At 48.9% G+C, this 17,980-nt stretch overlaps 1 protein-coding gene across 2 annotated transcripts; it reads left to right on the forward strand.

The window, feature by feature from the left end:
• Positions 1 to 10: 10 nt before the first annotated feature.
• Positions 11 to 17,521, forward strand: Lamp1 (lysosomal associated membrane protein 1). Of its 2 annotated transcripts, none has more exons than XM_076872373.2 (9): positions 11 to 209; positions 5,691 to 5,812; positions 7,684 to 7,900; positions 8,060 to 8,218; positions 14,072 to 14,268; positions 14,806 to 14,931; positions 15,737 to 15,803; positions 15,875 to 16,045; positions 16,568 to 17,521. In XM_076872373.2, the coding sequence occupies exons 1-9, from the start codon at positions 164 to 166 to the stop codon at positions 16,705 to 16,707; spliced, it is 1,245 nt and encodes a 414-aa protein (XP_076728488.2). In that variant the 5' UTR covers positions 11 to 163; the 3' UTR covers positions 16,708 to 17,521. The 2 variants fall into 2 exon arrangements, with proteins under 2 accessions (XP_076728488.2, XP_076728489.2); XM_076872374.2 differs by having other exon boundaries at positions 5,694 to 5,812.
• The last annotated feature ends 459 nt before the right edge of the window (positions 17,522 to 17,980 follow it).

Genomic DNA, 17,980 nt, shown 5'->3' on the forward strand with positions numbered 1-17,980 from the left:
TCACGTGGCGGCCGGGCGCGGCGCGGCTCACGTGACAGGCGCCGCCGGCAGCGGGGTCTCGTCGGTGCCGGCGCCGCAGCGGCCGGGGCTCTCCAGAGGTGGACGCCGCGCTCCCGCCCGCCGGCCCACACTCCCGTCCGCCGCGTCCCGGCCGCCCCGCGCCATGGCGGCCCCCGGCGGCGCCCGGCGACTGCTGCTGCTGCTGCTTGGTGAGCGCGGGCGGGGGGCTGCGCTCCCGGCGGCCGTTGGGCGCGGCGCCATGGCGGCGGGGCCCGGCGGCGCGGAGGCCGCGGGCGAGCCTACCGGCCCCGGCCGCCCGACTCGCGCTGCGCCCCCGCCGCCCGGGGCTTCGCGTTGCGTTCCGGCCTGCGCCGCCTGCGTGGAAGGCCCGAGCGCCGGGGGAGCGGCCCCCGGGGAGCCTCGCGGGGGAGCCCGCAGCCTGGCTGGAGGCCGGGACGCGGGAGGCCGCGGTCTGAGAAGGGCGCGCGAGGCTCAGGGTGTGCCGCCCCGCCGCGGGGGCCGGCTGGAGCGCGCGGACCGTGTGTGACGGGGCTCAGGACGGGGCTCCGCCTGACGCTGGAGCCCGGCCTCCGCGTGCGGCGCGAGCGCTCTGCTCCCCAGCCACCCACCACCTCCCCAGCCTCGGCGTCCAGTGTTTGGACCCGCAGCCTCGGGTTGCCCAGGCTGGCCTCGAACTGGCAGTTATCCTGCCTCAGCTTCTCAGGAGCTGGGATGGCATACAAAAAGGTGTTTTTAATATTTATCTTAATGCACAACTTTACCATAAAACAACTTAAAAAAAAGGATCCTGGTTTCTAAATTTTTCTACATTAATAACTAGAACTGGGTAAAGCTGCCACTGTTGTGTGTCCTTAGAAAGAACGGAGAAGCAAGAACTGAAGTTTTACTTCTTAAACAGTGTGATTGTGTAATGTCACTTAAACATAGATGACGACTGAATGCTTTCCTGTTTCCGAATGACGTCGGCCACTTAGGAAGTTTGAAAGGTTTTTTGTGGTAACCAGTGTTACCCTCGGTTGTCGGCTTTTCCGGTGGAATTAGGATAGATGCACCCCAAACAGTATTCTCTCTCTCATTACTTAAACGACATATCCTTTGACCTGGCACCAGGCTACCTCTTCTGTGACTGTTTGACAAGTCTTTAGCCTTTCCCATATGTAAAGCCCAACCCAGGCTTGACAGTGTGTGGCACTTACATGTGTCTGATTTTTATTATTGGTGCATATTATGCAGAATAGTGAGTTTCATTATAGCATGATGGTACAGGCATGTAACATAGTTTGATCAGTTTTTGTTTTCCAGCACCTCCCCTTACGCCCCAATTTTTTTTACCCTGTTGGTCTCCTGCTTTCATGACCACCCCCCCACCTCCAACAGGATTGTTGTCTTTCTGCTGTGTCTGGCTTATTTTGTTTAGGACTGTTGAATTTTACAACAATGGTCCTTAACCAATTTTAGCCACAAATTGGCTTTTTAGGAATACTCTGCCCTGCCACTTAAGGTTGTGACCTGTTCCTGGGATGGAGCTTGGGTCTTTTTTTTTTTTTTTTTTTTTTTTAATCTTTGCAGGTAATTGTTGCTGGTTAAGAAGAAAAATACTGGGTGGTCATAGTGGCACATGACTGTGATCCTAGCAGCACAGGATGCTGAGGCAGGAGGGTCCCAAGTTCCAGGCCAGCCTCAGCAAATTAGTGGAGATCTGGTCTCTAAATAAAACAAATAGCTCTGAGGATTTGACTCAGTGATTAAGCACCCCTGGGTTGAGTCCCTTGTACCAAAAAAAGAAAAATTCTCAATTTGAAAGAAGCTAGGACAAAATAGGATTGGATTTTTATGCAAATTAGTTTTTAAAAATTTTTTTATTGTTGTATATGTACAGAAACCTTTATTTTGTTTTTATATTTTTATGTGTATGCTGAGGATCAAACCCAGTGCCTCACACTTGTTTGGCAAGTGCTCTACCACTGAGCCACAATCCCAGACCCTGCAAATCAGTTTTTTTTTTTTTTTAAAGAGAGAGAGAGAATTTTTTAATATTTATTTTTTAGTTTTCAGTGGACACAACATCTTTATTTTATTTTTATGTGGTGCTGAGGATCGAACCCAGGGCCTCATGCATACTAGGCGAGCGCGTTACCACTTGAGCCACATCCCCAGCCCCTGCAAATCAGTTTTAAAAAAAAATTTATTGGCTTCAGATATCAGTCTCTCATTTCAAAAGAAACATTAAATAATTTAAAACATACCCCCTCACCAGGCACTGGAGAGGCAGTGTGCTCAACAGTGGTGTATGCCCTGCAACCAGCTTATTAGCCCTGTGCCACAATAGAAGACTCCTGCTGTTCATTTGATGTGTGATATTGAGCAAATCAGTCAGTTTATCTGTGTCTTAGCATCCACCTCTGTAAAATGGAGTCATAATAGTGCCTACCTGTTAGGGTTGTCATGGTAACCAGATTAATTGCAAAGCACTTGAGTAGTGCCTATCACAAAGTAAGTGCTTGTTAGCCAGCATGTGGTGACACATGCCTGAGTCCCACCTCTCCGAGGCTGAGGCAGTAGTAAAGCTTGAATCCAAGCATTTGAGGTTGGCCTAGGAATAGTGCCTATTAAATAATGTATCTTTTTGATGCTTTGTCAGAGCCTGAGGATTAAAGAATTAAGTAACAGTGGCTAGCATTGAAATGAATGACTGCCCTGCACCAGTGCTCCACTGCATTGGCTACTGGAGATGCCCTCATAGCCTGAGGGATCAGCACCCTTATTTCCTTGTCAAAAAGTACATGAACCGAGAGTGGGTTGGCTACTCTGTGCCAGGGTCACAGAGCCAGTATGTGGTGGAGGGCCTGGGGGCTGAGGCCTCTGAAGTGCTGCTGTCCCTCACATGTGCTTCCTGCATTTGCACTGTCAAAAAAGGACTTTGTACAAATGTGAGTATTTTGAAAGAACAAGCCAAAGTTGCTCCTTTAAGTGACCCCTGGAGAAATAAATTCATTGGTTCTGGGTGAACAGAGCCAGCAGTCCTTGGCAGGCACTGGGCCCCCTAGCAGCTGCTCCCGCCAGGCCCTGACACTTGTCAGGTTACCTCAGGCACCTTAACTGAGGTTAGAAGCTCCCTTAAGCCAGCTGTCACAGTTAAGAAATTTTTTAAAGACTATATACCTTTTTCTTAAAATTCTGTTCTAGTGCTCTTATTTAAATTTTTCTCTCGACCAGAATTGACCTTTAGGACAGATACATTTCTTATTTTAATAGCTCAAAATCTGTGGGCCTTTCCAGAATAAACATGGATGCTGAATGCTGCTAAAGCTTATTTTAAATTTGTGAGTGATACCTCTTTTTTTTTTTTTTTTTCCTTTTAAAGCTTAGACTCACCGTATTACTAAATGAAAAAAACGTGACTGACAGGTGACTTAGGGTGAAGTGTTTCCTAATGAAGTGCTTTGGGTCAATAAAAAGATCTTTTTTTTTTTTTTTCCTTCAGTATTGGGGATTAAAGCCAGGGCTTCATGCATGATAGGCAAGTGCTCTACCACTGAGCTGCATCTCCAGCCCCAGAAGGATTTTTTTTTTTTTTTTTTTTTTTTTTTTTTTTTTTTTTTTAATGATTTAGGAAACTTGGGTAAGAGCCCCACTTGGTAAGAGCTGGCCTGTGTATGATCCCATGTGGGCATCCTGCTCTGTCAGGCAAGTGACCTCTGTGGTCCTCCCACTGAGGACATCTCAGGCCATGGATGTGCTAGAGTCTGTTCCATTCTTTCTTTGGCCTCAGTGCCCATGCCTTCACCGACTGGCTTGCTGCCTCTGCTCTGGCTTTTCTGCCTTGCTGCTGACCCTCACAGACAGGAGTAGGAATGTCTGTTTTTTAAAAGCTTTACTATGTGGGAAATACAGTGATGAATCTTCTAGGTTTTTAAAGTGTAGCATTGACTAATTGCGAATGCTTTTAGGGTGACACTGCCTGAGCACCAAAGGCTATGTATGGGTCAGAAAGCAGAGCAGAGCATCTAGTGGCTACACAGGCTTCCTTCTGTGGAAGGAATCTGCTTCAGCCCCACACAGCAGCACTTCTTCATGAGTGTAGGTGTTGGTCTTCCCTTCTCTAAGGGAAGGTATGTGGTATTTCTGGGTACTTTCTTGGTTCTGAATTTGAATACCAGTTTCTCGAAAGATTTTATTTTTTTCAAAGTCTCAAGGATGAAATGAAATGGGTTCACTGGAGTTAATTTACTTTCCAAAAAAAAAAAACAACAGAATTTTAAATGAAAAGTTGAAGCCTCTCTTTGAGGATGCTGTTCCCAAACCGTACTTGAGTCATGTTTCCACTTTTTAGAGTGGAAGACCAAGTTCCAGGTGTGCAGATGAATTCTCATCAGATGTGCATACACACTCACTTGGAATGTCCCATCAGACCCCAGGTGTATAAATGTCATTGGGTGTGCACAAGCTTGTAACAGCAGGGACCAGTGACAGCGTGTCATTTCTATATTTCACTACACAGTGACGGCTGATAAATATTTGGCTTTAGAACTAGCAAAAACAAGCCATGCACTATGGCACATGCCTGTAATCTCAGCGGCCCCAGGAGCCTGAGGCAGGAGACTTGCAAGTTCAAAGCCAGCCTTAGCAACTTAGTGAGGTGCTAAGCAACTCATTGAGACCCTGTCTCTAAATAAAATGCAAAATAGGGCTGGGGATGTAGCTCAGTGGTCGAATGCCCCTGAGTTCAATCCCTGGTAACAAAACAAAACAAAAGAACCAGCAAAAACACAAATTTGGGGCAATCTGTATACAAACTGTAATTAAACTAGCGGTTTTTCAGAAGTACTACTTTTGTACCAGAGTGATCCGATTGCATTTGCTAGGCATCTTGATCAGTGCAGGGCAGCATAAAGAATCCAGAGAGGAAGTTCTCAGCAAGGCCCACTTTTAGGCCAGAAAGACCCATGTGGCTTTCACCTGCCCTTTAATTTTCAGTATGCTTAAGATGTCTTCGCCCTGTTCTTGTTACGTTCCAGTCACTGTATGTGAGGACCTTCCTGAAATTGGGTAATGAGTTCAGAATAACTTCTGTTTTTCTTTCTTTCTTTCTTTTTTAGTTGTAGATGGACACAATACCTTTATTATTTTTTTTTTTTAAACGTGGTGCTGAGGATCAAACCCAGTGCCTCATACATGCTAGGCAAGCGCTCTACCAATGAGCCGTAACCCCGGCCCCAGAACGACTTTTCTTGTCACACACTAGTCCCTGAGAAGCCACAACAGATGGGACTTGAAATACCAGATCAGGTCTGCAGTGAAGGGAGCTGCATGCTCTCCCCAGTGTCCCCACAAAAGGTTGTATAAGGAGTGTGATATGCTCCCAAAGCCCCACCACATCTTCACAAGCTCCTGAGGAGCCAGGAACCACGGATGCAGAGCACTGGCCTGGAAATGGACTGTAAACACCCATTGAGTGTTCTGAAATAAAGCACTAGAGTGTGTCCAGGAGGGACAGAATACCAGGTGATGCTACCGTGTCACACAGAGCCCAGTGTAGTTCTTCAGTGGTTTAGGAGTATAGTGGAATCTCTTAATAAAATGCACTCCCACTCTAGGTACAGAAAACCAAAATTCCCCCTGGTACTTGGAGAAAGATGCCTGATTCTGTCTGTCTTTCCTGGAATCAGCAGGTGTGGTCCATGGTGCCTCAGCAATGTTCGTGGTGAAAGACGGCAATGGGACAGCTTGTATAATGGCCAACTTCTCGGCTGCCTTCAGGATGAGCTATGAGACTGTGCATGGTTCTCAGGTAGGAATGCTGGTGCTCGTGCTTCATCTATGTGTGTGAGAGAGCGTGAGTCTAAAACTGAGTCTGAGAAGCGACCCTTGTTAACGTGCCCCTTTTCCAGCGACCTGTGCTGTCACCTGTGTTTAGTACATGTGTCTTTGTGGTCTTTGCGATGACCCTTTACAGTCCCAGCATGGCACTTCAGGGCACTGGTCAGCACCACTTGCTAAGCCGCCTCCCTATTGGCAGGCTTGCTCTTCCTAATGCCCACTGAACAGTGTTGTAGGTGTTTGATGTTGCATTTACTTTGGATACATTGTTATACTTGAAAACATCTATATAACTTGGCTTATAGCACCTCATTACTTTGATTAAAATGTTCATCATGTATTAAAACAACTTTTGTGTTTCTACGGGATGAGTGAGGCCTTTGTTTCCCAGATTTCTGACAAATAGGTCGCATGTATTTGTTGTGTTTCTTCCTCAACTAGTCATTAGTGGATACTTCACATACTCATTCTGCATGATACTTACTCAGTGATTGCATCCCTGAGGTACATTTTATGTTCAGTTCTTGGCTGAAGCTCCGTTTTCCCTTGCATGCTGCCATCTGACTGTCACTGAGCTGTCAACTAGCAAAGGGCAGTAGTGGGAGAAGTCGGAAGAAGGGAGCGGTCCTCCAGCACTGTGCAGCCACTTGGCCTGTATCTACTAACTGTGTCTTTGTCTCCACGTGTCTGTCCAAATTGAAGAAAACTGGAAACAAGGATTTGTTTTGTAACAACGTCTCAAGTTATAAATTATTTGTCCAAGAACTTTTTAATTTCAATTTTACTTTTTTAGATGTGGTCTTGGTAGTTGGATGTTGTAGAAATCAGTCCGTTACGCTGTAATTCTGTCAGTTTCTAGAACCGTGTTTGCATAACCTAGTTCATTTTAATGCACATTACGTGATTTTCCAGTTTTGCTTATAACAGTAAATTCAAACAATTCTGAAGTAAATACTTTGGTTTAAGAGGTATTCTTTAAACTAAAAACATTCTATAGTAAAAGTAGTAGTGGCAGCTTTTCAGTTATAATGAATATGTAGCTGGTCCTGACACCCAGTAAGAATTAAGTTTCAGGGCACTTCAAAGTAACTTTAGTTTTTATTCTGTTATAAATAGATTAAAGTCTTTTTTTTTTTTTTTTTTTTTTTTTTAGTTTATTTTAGATGTAGATGGACACAACACAATGCCTTTTATTTTTATGTGGTGCTGAGGATCGAACCCAGGTCCTGCCCATGCTAGGCGAGCGCCCTACCGCAGAGCCACAATCCCAGCCCCAATTAAAGTTTTGTTTTAATAGGAGCGAAGTTTTAAACTATGAATAATGAAGTCACCTTTCTCTTAGATTTGATTTACTTTTCTATTAACTGATGTAATCGACCTTTTTTTTAAATGAGTTTTCTTGTTTATATTACAAAAAATGAAGCCAGGTGCAGTGGCACATGTCTGTAATCTCTGCGGCTCAGGAGGCTGAGGCAGGAGGATCACCAGTTCAAAGCCAGCCTCAGCAGAAGTGAGGTGCTAAACAACTCAATGAGACCCTGTCTCTAAATAAAATTCAAAATAAAGCTGGGGGTGTGGCTCAGAGGTTGAGTGCCCCTGAGTTCAATCCCTTGTACCTCCCAAAATAAAAAAGAATACTTTATAGAACTATGAGGTAACTAGAGCCTACAACAATAACTAGAAGACGAGTTTGAAGGACTTCAGCTCATAGAAAAGATAGTGTATCTGAGTTGGAACTGAGGTGTAAGCCTGTCAGACTTAACAGATTTCTGTTTTTAGTATTTGAATCGCTTTAATAGCATGCATTCTCATTGGGCTCTGTTGCAATTGTGTTTATTCTAGAACGTGAGCTTTGAACTGCCACCCTCTGCAGAAGTACTGAACAGCAGCTCTTGTGGTGGAAAAAACGCTTCCGACTCTAGCCTCGTGATTGCTTTCGGAAGAGGACATTCGCTGACCCTCACTTTCACAAGAAACACAACACGTTATCGGGTCCAGCTCATGAGTTTTATTTACAACATGTCAGACACATGGACTTTCCCCAACGCAAGTTCCAAGGGTAAGGATCAGGGTTGACTGCTTGAAGAGAGATTTGGGTGGGAAGATGCTCAGAAATCACTTTAGCAGAGTACTGCAAGTAGTTCAAAATTGTAGGTTTTTTTTTTTTTTTATTTTGATCATTATTTTTTGTTTATTTTTAATCTTGTTTTTGATGCAGAAGTCAAGAATGTTTCGTCTGTAACTGACATCAAGGCCGACATAGACAAGAAGTACAGGTGTGTCAGCACCACCCAGGTCCACATGAGCAATGTGACCATCACCCTCAGCGATGCCACCATCCAGGCCTACCTGTCAAGCAGCAGCTTCAGCAAGGGAGGTAGGACGCTGACCTTGCCCTCTGGTGTTGGTCATGCGGCTGCAGTGGCTCACTTCTCAGGTGCCTGGCACACCACATGGAGAGAATGTTCATGCAGCCAGGGATGCCTCTTTGCAGAACTGTGCAGCAGAACTCTTCTCTTTGGAGAAGATGACCTCTGTAGATGAGGGTGGACACATCTTGATTCACAAGAGGAGAAGGTTGGAGTGAAATAAGCCAGGCACCAAAGGGCAAGTGTCATCTGATCTCAGATGTCAGTCTTGATCTCACAGGCAGGGAGAGTCGACTGGTGACAGCCCCGGGCTCAGGTAGGAATGTTGGCCTGCAGATAGAGTGCTCCAGTTAGATCAGTAGAACCCAGAGATCATTGTGCCACATGGTGATGGTGGTGACCAGCGATGCACTGTGTTCTTGAGTATTGCTGAGAGAGTGGTTTTTAAGTGTTTTTGCCACAAAGAAGAGCAATCCAGGCATAGTAGTGCACACCTGCAATCCAAACAACTTGGGAGGCTGAGGTAGGGAGACTGCAAGTTCAGGCTGGGCCAGTTAGAGACTGTCTCCAAAAGTGAAAAGGACTAGAGATGTAGTCAGTGGTAAAGCACCCCTGGGTTCAGTCCCCAGTACTGCAGAAAGCAAGAGAAGGAAGGGAGGAAAGGGAGGGCAGCAGAAGAGCAAAGCCATTGGAACCTTCCCTCATGACCCCACTAGTGGGATCAGAGGCACAGAGCACTCTCGGTTCCACACAGGAGGCCATGGATCAGCACTGCCTTTCTGAGTCTGTGTCTGACCCACACCTGTGGACTCAGCCAGTGGGCGTCAGGTCCAGACAGGTGGGTCCAAGCCACCTCTTCCCGTCTTAGAAGCATGTTGGGATTAAAATATAAATTTATGCAAACTACTTATCAGTGTCTGGCAAGGAGTAGCAAATACATTTTACTATCTCCTTTCCTTTTTTATGTTTTTTTTTTTTTTTCTTAAATCATTTTATTGTTACTTGAGAAAATCCTCCCCAACCACCAGCTCAGAAACCTCTGTCACATTTCAGAAGTAGAGGATGTGTGGTTGGCCTAAGAAGGGCTCACCTGGCCACTGCAGGTGTATGAAGAGAACATGGCCTTCCCTTGACCTCAGACCTGCCCTGATTGACCTTGTTTTGGCCTCTTCCCCAGTAGTCGGCTCCAAGGTGACTTGGGGGAGTGGCTAACAGGATGCTTTTTCTTGGGTGCTAGTTAGGGCCCATTTCGGTCTCAGGGTGTGTGCTCACAGCAGGGTGCACCCAGGCACAGGCCCAGTCCTGCTGTCTAAGGTTTGAAAACAAAAAATAACCAGTTTATAAGACTCAGTGTCTGGCCAGGTACCATGGCATGTGCCAGTAATTCCGGTGACTAGGAGGCTGAGGAAGAAGACTGGAGGTAGCCTGAACTACTTAGCAAGATCCTATCTCAGAATTTATTTAAAAGGAGTGGGGGTGCTTAGGATGTAGCTTGGGGGACATAGAAAAAGCATCTCCCATTTACTGGGCACACCACTGTTACCTGTTCAGTGTTTTCTGCAGCTGCTTTTGCATTAGGAATGGCAGAGTCCAGTTCTCAGGATAGAACCAGAGCCTGCAAAGTCTAGAATATTTACTGCCTATCACTTTGTAGAAAGGACTTGCTGACCTTTGATCAGTGACAAGAGCATTAGTGGTAGAGCCAGGCCTGAGAAGCCCTGCCCCCAAACTCCAGGTGTAATTGGGAGGAACAGGACTGTCACAGGGAAATTCTGAAGGAAGCCAACTTGAGTCAGGTCTTTGGACAAACCTTGCCATGTTGAATGGTTAACAGAAGCCCCTGGAGTTTGTGGAATGGCTCCTGGCCCACTGGCGCATGCATAGGCTCACCCATGATGACACAGTGAGCACAACGAGCCTGTCTGTGTCTGCTTGGTGGGGTGGGGAGGGCACTGCTGGCATGTGGGCACCAGTGAAGATGGCCTGTCTGGCAGTCTCTCTAAGAGTGCCATACTCAGTCCACGCCCAGGCAGCTTGCAGTGACCTCATTAGGCAGGGTGACAGTGTTCAGAGCAGAGAGTGTTCAGTCACGAGTCCCTGGTTATGTGGGCCATCAGAGGTCTCAGATCTGAAGAGCAGGAAGAACCTGGAAACCAGAGTCGGGCCTGCTGACCTTGTCCAGTGTCTGCTACTGGCTTGGCCTGGATGTGGTAGTCACAGAATGTGGCTTGCCACCTAGTTCTACATCCTGGGCACATGTCATGTGGTGCCCTGCTTTCTTCCCCATGCAGAGAGGGCTTGAAGGGAAAAGCTGTGCAGTGGTGGTCAGCAAGGACAAGCCCTGAGACCTTGGCTGCTCTCTCTGGACTAAAAGTGGATACACGCAGAGATAGAAGACTTGCTGTGTTTTTTGAGGTTAATTATTTTTAGAGAGATTTTATTCTTGTAATAGTTTTAGGTTCATAGTAGAGTTGAGTGGTTGCTGTATACCCCGTGCTTCACCAGCGCCCCTCACTGTCCACACTCACACCATAGTTACGTGGAGAGCACATGCTTGTGAAAAGAGTCTGAGAAGAAGGCTTCTGATGCCTGAGGCAGCCACATGTACCTCTCTGTGGGCAGCCAGTGGGGTGGACTGGCCATGTGCTCATGTTGGATGTTGTCTACCCCAGAGGATGGGCTTTGAAACTGATGACTCATGCAGAGTGGGTGGCTGTCCCTGACTCGCCATCAATTTGTCCACCAGAGGATGGTCACTCAGCGCGTCCTCCCTTTAGAGAAGGGGCTAAGAACATCCATACCTGCCCCTTCATCATGTTTCTTGAGTTTGTTGAATCTGCAGGTACACATAGCGAATAAAGGAAATCTTGCTTCTTTTTCAAAGATCTTAGAACCCTTTTTTAGTGCGATCTAGTGGGTAATAGGGGAGTTAAAATTATCCTAAAACTTCCTGAGTGTTTCACAAAAACTGGGGTGTCCTGACAATCCAGGTCTGCCCCTCTTTTTGCCGGCAACAAGGGTAAAGGGTGGAGGAGGTTCTCTTCGGTAGGAGGAAGGAGCCCCTGGGCTTTTGGAAGCCATCTCAGTGTTGAGTCACAGCCTAGGGTAAGTCCTCGTCAGTCCAGGCCCTTCTTGCTTAAAAAAAAAAAAAAAAAAAATACTAAGCGCAAACCAAACTGGGGGCCAGAGTGGGGCTCAGGGGTAGCATACTTGCCTAGCATGCGAGAAGCCCTGGGTGCAGTCCTCCCACCACTCGCTGTCTTGGGTAGGGCCTCAGCAGTGGGCAGCAAGGATTGCTTAAGGCCAGCACTACGGGACACAAGCTTAGAGGACGAGTTGACATCTGAAACACTGGTCCCACGACTGCCTTGTTGGCAGACTGCTCAAGAACCCTTGAGGTCTCTCAGGATTGGTCATTTCATTTCCTTTTCACCTTTTTGGTTCCTAGGCACTTTTATGACTTATTTTTTGGTGTCTCTTAACCAAGTCAAGAGCTGTTCCAGGGAAAGGTCCCAGATCAGTCATATGGAGTCTGTTCTTGTGTCTCCAGCCTGCTCTGAATGGTTCCTAATACATGCTGAATGAATTCATTAAGTCACTGATTTCTTTGGTCAGAAAACAGCCCCTTGGTCTCTTACCCATGTAGCTTTTATTTAACAAGCTACTAGTGGAGGAGAGAGGCCTCTGTGGCCTATTCGTCAGCAGAGCAGCGGTGGCCTTAAACAGACAGCCTCGTTCATCTTGCCTTTGAACTCAACATTGTGTCGAAGGAGACTTGGTGAGAGAAAGGAAAGCACAAGCCAGGACTCACGGGTCTCCTGTTGGCGTGTGATGAGGAAAGCAGCACATTTGCTGAGTGCTCGAGAGCCAGGCAGACTATGCTCGCCTGGGCCTGGCTGTGTGGAGAAGCCTGGGCTGTGGTCAGTTCACCTGGCCCTGGGACACTGCTGTCTGTGTATCTTCCGGCTTGGGAGAGGGGTGCTTGCTGTGAGTCGAAGGCTTCCATGGCTTTGAAGCCTTGTCATCATAAGGCTCACTCTGCCCGATTGGCCAGTGTTTTTGATTGATTCCTTAAGAACCAGGATCTCCCTCCAGACTAGCCTAAGCTGAAGGCATCGATGCTGACAGGTTCTTGTCACCTGAGGTTGCTCCTTGATGGTAGCAGGCAGGCCTGTTTTAGCACCTGCTGCTCTCAGGAGGCTGTCTGGGGCCTGGAGGGCACGGAAGCCTTTGGGAGGTAGTCTGGAAGGGTGCACCCACCCATAGCTGCCCTGCGTCCTGAGTTCAGAGGGTCCAGGACATCTCCTGTGGTGTGTGTCTATGCAGTTTGTGTGTGATTGTCTTCTAGCTCATGAGCCTTCTGCAGGGAGGGCTTTGGTATTTAGCGTATGTTTAGGGAATGAAGGATGAGGCTGGTTGATGCGTGGGTTTTGCATGCATCATCCAGAGAGAATGAAGAGAGCCCTTTACCACCAGACTTCTCGAGTCCTGAGTTAAGTGTGGTTCAGTGCCGTCTTGGCCTCAGCATCTGCATTGCCTTGTTGCCCAGGGTTAAGTGACTGCAGAGCTCCAGGCAGGTTCTCTGGGCCCGGGCTGGGTCATCTCTGTTGTTCTGCTCTGTCCAGAAGTAGGTCTTACATGGGGAAGACGCTGCTGGTGAGGGAGCATTCCAGAAGTGTGCCAAGTACCACTTGGGAGGTACAGCAGGTGAAGATCTCCATCCACACCCACGAGGTGAAGCGGGAAGGACCCCATCCTGTCCCCTACTGCAAATACACATGGGGGTGGGATAGGAGCTGGCAACTAGAGAAGAGCTGAAATGAGAGCTTGGTTTTTCACTCCTGGTAATAAGTGGTTCACGAAGTTCCATAGCAAATTCCTGTGGGCTCACCCACGCTGGATATTTTAGGCCACATTCTCATGACTTAGGAAAAAATGTGGAAAGGATCACATTGGATGGGAAATGTATGAACGTTGTTCTAAATTTCTTGGTTCTCCTCAGAAGTGAGGTGGTGAGGAAGTGCTGTGTGAGAACATTGCCCAACAAGGCCAGCTTGACTCCTGCCCAGTGGTCAGCTCTCTTGCCTGGGTTCAGTCTGCCTTAGTGCTAGATGTAAATTTTTGTTAGATTACATTCTAAGGGACAGGACCATGATCAGACTCTTCAGTGTGTCCCCTCCCTGCAGACCCTTCCATCCCCGCTGTCCTGTGGGCATACCCGTGTCCCTCACCTGTCTATCTCTGTGCCTTCCCCCTCTACCCTCTCTTTAAACGAGGATGCTCGTCCTGACCCTTATAGCCCTGAGAGAGCTGGCTGGCCTGTTCACCTTGAGTCCCTGTTTGGGGTCCTCAGGGAAGCTGCCCTGTCCCAACTGGCAGACATGGTCAGTGCCTGTGCTTACGCTGCTCCACTTGCTGAGCCTGGGAGGCCAGGACCTCTGCTGTCCTCTCTGTCAGTGCTAGCACAGTGCCTGGCAGGAGACCGCTTAGAGCGAATTAACAACCAAAAGTCACATTTGTGGGGCACATGTCCAGAAAGAGGGCCTTGCACGTGTGTTCTCTGGTGACAGGCCACACGGTGGCATAGTGACCCACTGCCTTGGCTGAAGTGAAGCAGCCGGTAAATGGAGGATACTCTAGCATACCCACCTGGTCTGCTCCGCTGAGCCCACTGTGTGACCTGCCTCTGTCCAGTGCTTAAGAGAGCATGACCTCATGCTGTCGTTTGTGGGGAAGTCACCTCTGAGAAGAGACTAGGGGTCTACAGTGGGTTCTAAGTTCTGAGTTTGGCCTCAGGTGAACTAGCAGTCATTACCAGAGAGCTGGGCTTTGAACTTGCATCCCCTCCAACATCCCTGCAGAGTCACGCTGCAAGCAGGACGACCCTGAGCCTTCCCCAACTGCCCTGCCACCTGCTCCACCCAGCCCCTCGCCTAGCCCTGTGCCCGCTGAGAGCCCCTCCGTGTCCAGGTACAACGTGAGTGGTGACAACGGGACCTGCCTGCTGGCCAGCATGGGGCTGCAGCTGAACGTCACTTACGCCCGGAGGGACAACACGGTAGGGAGAGTGCATGGAGAGGGTGTTGCCCCAAGTCAGGTTCACTGCAGAGCACTGTGCCCGCCACACTGCCGGCCTACAATGCTTGTTGGACCCTCAGAGAGAAAGTGTCAGTCCTGGGGGTGCACTGCGCTTCCCCTGAACTGCTGACGCTCATTTAGGAATCAGTTTTTATTATTCCCTGGGAGAAAGGGTGCTGGCTTGAGTTTTAAAGTGTGGCTAAGCCAGGTGTGGTACAAACACCTGTTGTCTGCATTATCTGGGAGACTGAGACAGGATGGCTTGAGCCCAGGAATTAAAAGGCCAGCCTGGGCATGCAGTGAGACCACGTTTCGAAAATCAGGTAAGAATTTTTAAGAAAAAAGTTCAGCTCTGAGGGAGTGGGGCTGGTGTAAGGCCACACCGCCCAGCATTCTGAGTGTGCTGGAAACATTGTAGGACCTGGACATTTGCTCAGCGTTCCCTGGGGTTTGGCTGACGTGAGGTGTTAGCCTGGGCCCAGGGCCCGAGGTCGTGACCTGTTTGCTTTTCTTTCAGACGGTGACTAGTGTGCTGAACATCAACCCAAATGAGACCACAGCCAGTGGGAACTGCAGTTCCCTCCTAGTGACCCTGGAGCTGCAGAGCAAGAAGGGCATGGTCCTGGTCTTGTGGTTTGGGATGGTGAGGCTCTTTGCTCCTTCGGCATCAGGGCTGCTCACTGGGGTCTTCCTCCTGCTGCCTTTCTCATGCCCTTGCAACAGTGTCAGGCAGGACCACTGTTCTGGCCCACTAGCAGGGTGCTGTGTATAAGCCCAACGTCTGTGGTTCAGAGTCCATTGTCACAGCTCTGCTTCCAGTGTGCAGACTCTGCCACCCTGTGTGCATCTTCCTGAGTTCCCCTCCCACTTTCTCATCAAGGCACACCCTTGTTCATTTATTCTGCGGACATTTCAGAAAGACCTGTGTAGGCCTGAAAGTCAGGGTGCCTGCAGAGAAGAAAAGGTGACGTGGGACAGCCACAGCCTGCAGGGCACAGGTTGCTGATTAGGGGCCAGGCCACTCTTTCCTGGGGCCAGGTGCTGCCACCTGCCTCCTACAGTGGTGGTCCATGTCCTGTGCCCTGTGCTTGGGAGGAGCCATGGTGTGCAGTCAGCCAGTGAAGTGGGAAGAGCGTTGGAACCACTCACAACCATCTGATGCTGTGCAAATGGACTGATTTGATAGTTGGGGCTCTTAAATTTTAACTGTACCCATTCAAAACAATTTTACTTTTTTGTAAGATGGCTCCTGCAAACCCAATTTTATTAGAGAATCTGAATCTTTGAAATGGTCTGGAAGGAACTAAGCAAACTTTGTGTTCCTAGAGTCATGGTGCTCCTTCAGATGATAAAATAAGCAGCTTTGTCCTAAAACTAGGAATGTGGGAAGTCCAGTGGACGACCAGGGACCTGTGGGCTGACAGACTGTGCACTCTCTTCCCTCTCAGAATGCAAGCTCTAGCCGGTTCTTCCTACAAGGGATCCAGTTGAATGCAACTTTTCCTGATGCCAAAGGTAAGACCCCACAATTCACCAGGCCCCAGCCACTGTGGCTCTGGGGACTCAGACTTTCGACTGCTTTGCAGAGCCCACCTTCAGAGCCACCAACACCTCCCTGAGAGCCCTAGAGGCCACCGTCGGGCACTCCTACAAGTGCAACACTGAAGAGCACATCCGAGTCTCCCAGGCCTTCTCCCTCAACGTCTTCAGAGTGTGGGTCCAGGCCTTCCACGTGGAAGGCGACAGGTTTGGGTCTGGTAAGTGGTCCTGAGGGTGGCGTTCGCCATAGTGGTGGTGGTAGAAGCACATCAGACCTCTCCCAGTCACGCTGCCAGGAGTTGGGGACGGTGGCTTCCTTTTCCCTCTCAAAGAAAACTCTGTTCTTCCAACAGAGATATTCTGGAGAAATCCCTTCCCCTTGCTTTAGAAGGACCCAAGCTGCCTGACAGGTGGGGCAGAGGCCTCCCTTAACAGAGGCAGTCTCATTTAGAAATGGAGGCTGTCCTCCTGTGAACACTTGAGTGTGAGGGGTCTGGAGCTGGGTGCAGCACAGGGGCCAGCATGACCTGCTGGTTGGCACCAACTTTTGATCTTGGGGGGAAGCACGGCTGTGGTTTCCCAGCCGAATGGAGAGTGCCTCTCCCTGTAATGACTTATGTAGTGACAATTGTCTGGAGTTGAGACCTCTTACCTGGCCTCCTCTTGCCCCTCTGGCTGGGGAGGACCAGCAAGTAGAGGCAGGTCCTTTGGTGAGTGGTGTGTGGCTGTCTGTCTTGCAGTGGAAGAGTGTCTGCTGGATGGGAACAACATGCTGATCCCCATAGCTGTGGGGGGTGCCCTGGCCGGGCTCGTCCTCATCGTCCTCATTGCCTACCTCATCGGCAGGAAGAGGAGTCACGCTGGCTACCAGACAATTTAGCAGACTGGCAGGTGTGCCGCAGACAGCAGAGGCAGGGGGTCTGTTCTCGTGTCCCCAAGCTTAGATTCGTGTGGAGCGGGGCACACTTTCTGGCAAACCGTTTTCAAATCTGCTTTATCAAATGTGAAGTTCATCCTGCAACATTTACTATGCACAAAAAGAGTAACTATTGAAATGACGGTGTTAATTTTGCTAACTGGGTTAAATATTTTGCTAACTGGTTAAACGTTAATATTTACCAAAGTAGAACTCTAAGGAGGCAAGAGTGCTTTGCTAATGTGGCACGGCTCCACTTTGATTCGACTGTTAAGATTTGGTGTTGGTTTTTCATTCTTTGCTCAGATTTAAGCCTTATAAAGGGAAGTCTCTGGTTTGAACACTTGGGCCTGGTGCAGGGTGGCTGATGGTGAGACTGGCATGCTTAGGAAATTAAACATAATAGAGCCAGGAAAGTGTTACCGTGGAGGTACCAAGGGTGAACACCTGGATGCTCAGGTTAAGCTTTTTCAGGAGGGCTGGCCCGCATGTGGTGAGGCAGTGTCCAGGCTGGGCGTGACCCTCATTGTTCCCATGTTTTGCCGCCCAAGAGCTGGCACTTTTCTAAGTGTAGAAAGGGTGTTATTTTTATTTACTTTTTGTAAAGTGATTTTCCGTCTTCTGTCGGCATTCAGGGTGATTCTGTTTCTGCACTGCGTACAATAATAGATTCACCACTGACGTCTGCGCTGCGGCTTGGGTGGGTTGTACACTGAGGGTCAGCTCACACGCGACACGCTGCCTGTAACGATGCTAATAAAAAGTCTCTTTCTTCGTCTGTCTGCACCTCGTGTCTGCCGAGCGCCACACATGCCTCAGTGGTGGCTGCTGAGGGAGCATGCTGCTGGAGGTCTGTGAACGGGAGTCGGTGGGTACTGGCGGTGGCAGCAGCCCTGGATCAGGGCCTGAGTCCTTGGTTCAGGAGAGCTGTTGGGATAGTCAGCCTCTTGGGCAGTAACCTGAGAACACTGGGTCTCAAGTGACAGCAGTATCCATGCTCTTTTGGGCTCTGCAGGCAAAGCCACCTGTGTCAAAACCACATGTGCCCTGGGCCCTAGCTGAGGCACAGGCTCTGCTGTGCTCATGCCACTGGGTGTCTGGCCCCTCTGTTCTGTGGGGTGCTGGTCTCACCAGTTTCCTGTTTGCTTACAAGAGGTATAAAAGGCCAAAGAATGTGAGAGCTGCTGCACCTGGAAAGGCAGGCCTGGGACTGGAGAGACACTCGGCTCTGAAGCCT

The sequence above is a fragment of the Callospermophilus lateralis genome, chromosome 12 (assembly GCF_048772815.1).
Source record: "Callospermophilus lateralis isolate mCalLat2 chromosome 12, mCalLat2.hap1, whole genome shotgun sequence".
In the NCBI taxonomy this organism is placed as follows: Eukaryota; Metazoa; Chordata; class Mammalia; order Rodentia; family Sciuridae; genus Callospermophilus; species Callospermophilus lateralis.

Bases quoted from the DNA above. Each gene is read 5' to 3' on its own strand.
- Lamp1 (XM_076872373.2), top strand. From the start codon at position 164: ATGGCGGCCCCCGGCGGCGCCCGGCGACTGCTGCTGCTGCTGCTTG. The intron at 5,813-7,683 runs GTAGGAATGCTG...TGTTTATTCTAG, and splicing joins AGACTGTGCATGGTTCTCAG to AACGTGAGCTTTGAACTGCC. The intron at 8,219-14,071 runs GTAGGACGCTGA...ACATCCCTGCAG, and splicing joins CAGCAGCTTCAGCAAGGGAG to AGTCACGCTGCAAGCAGGAC.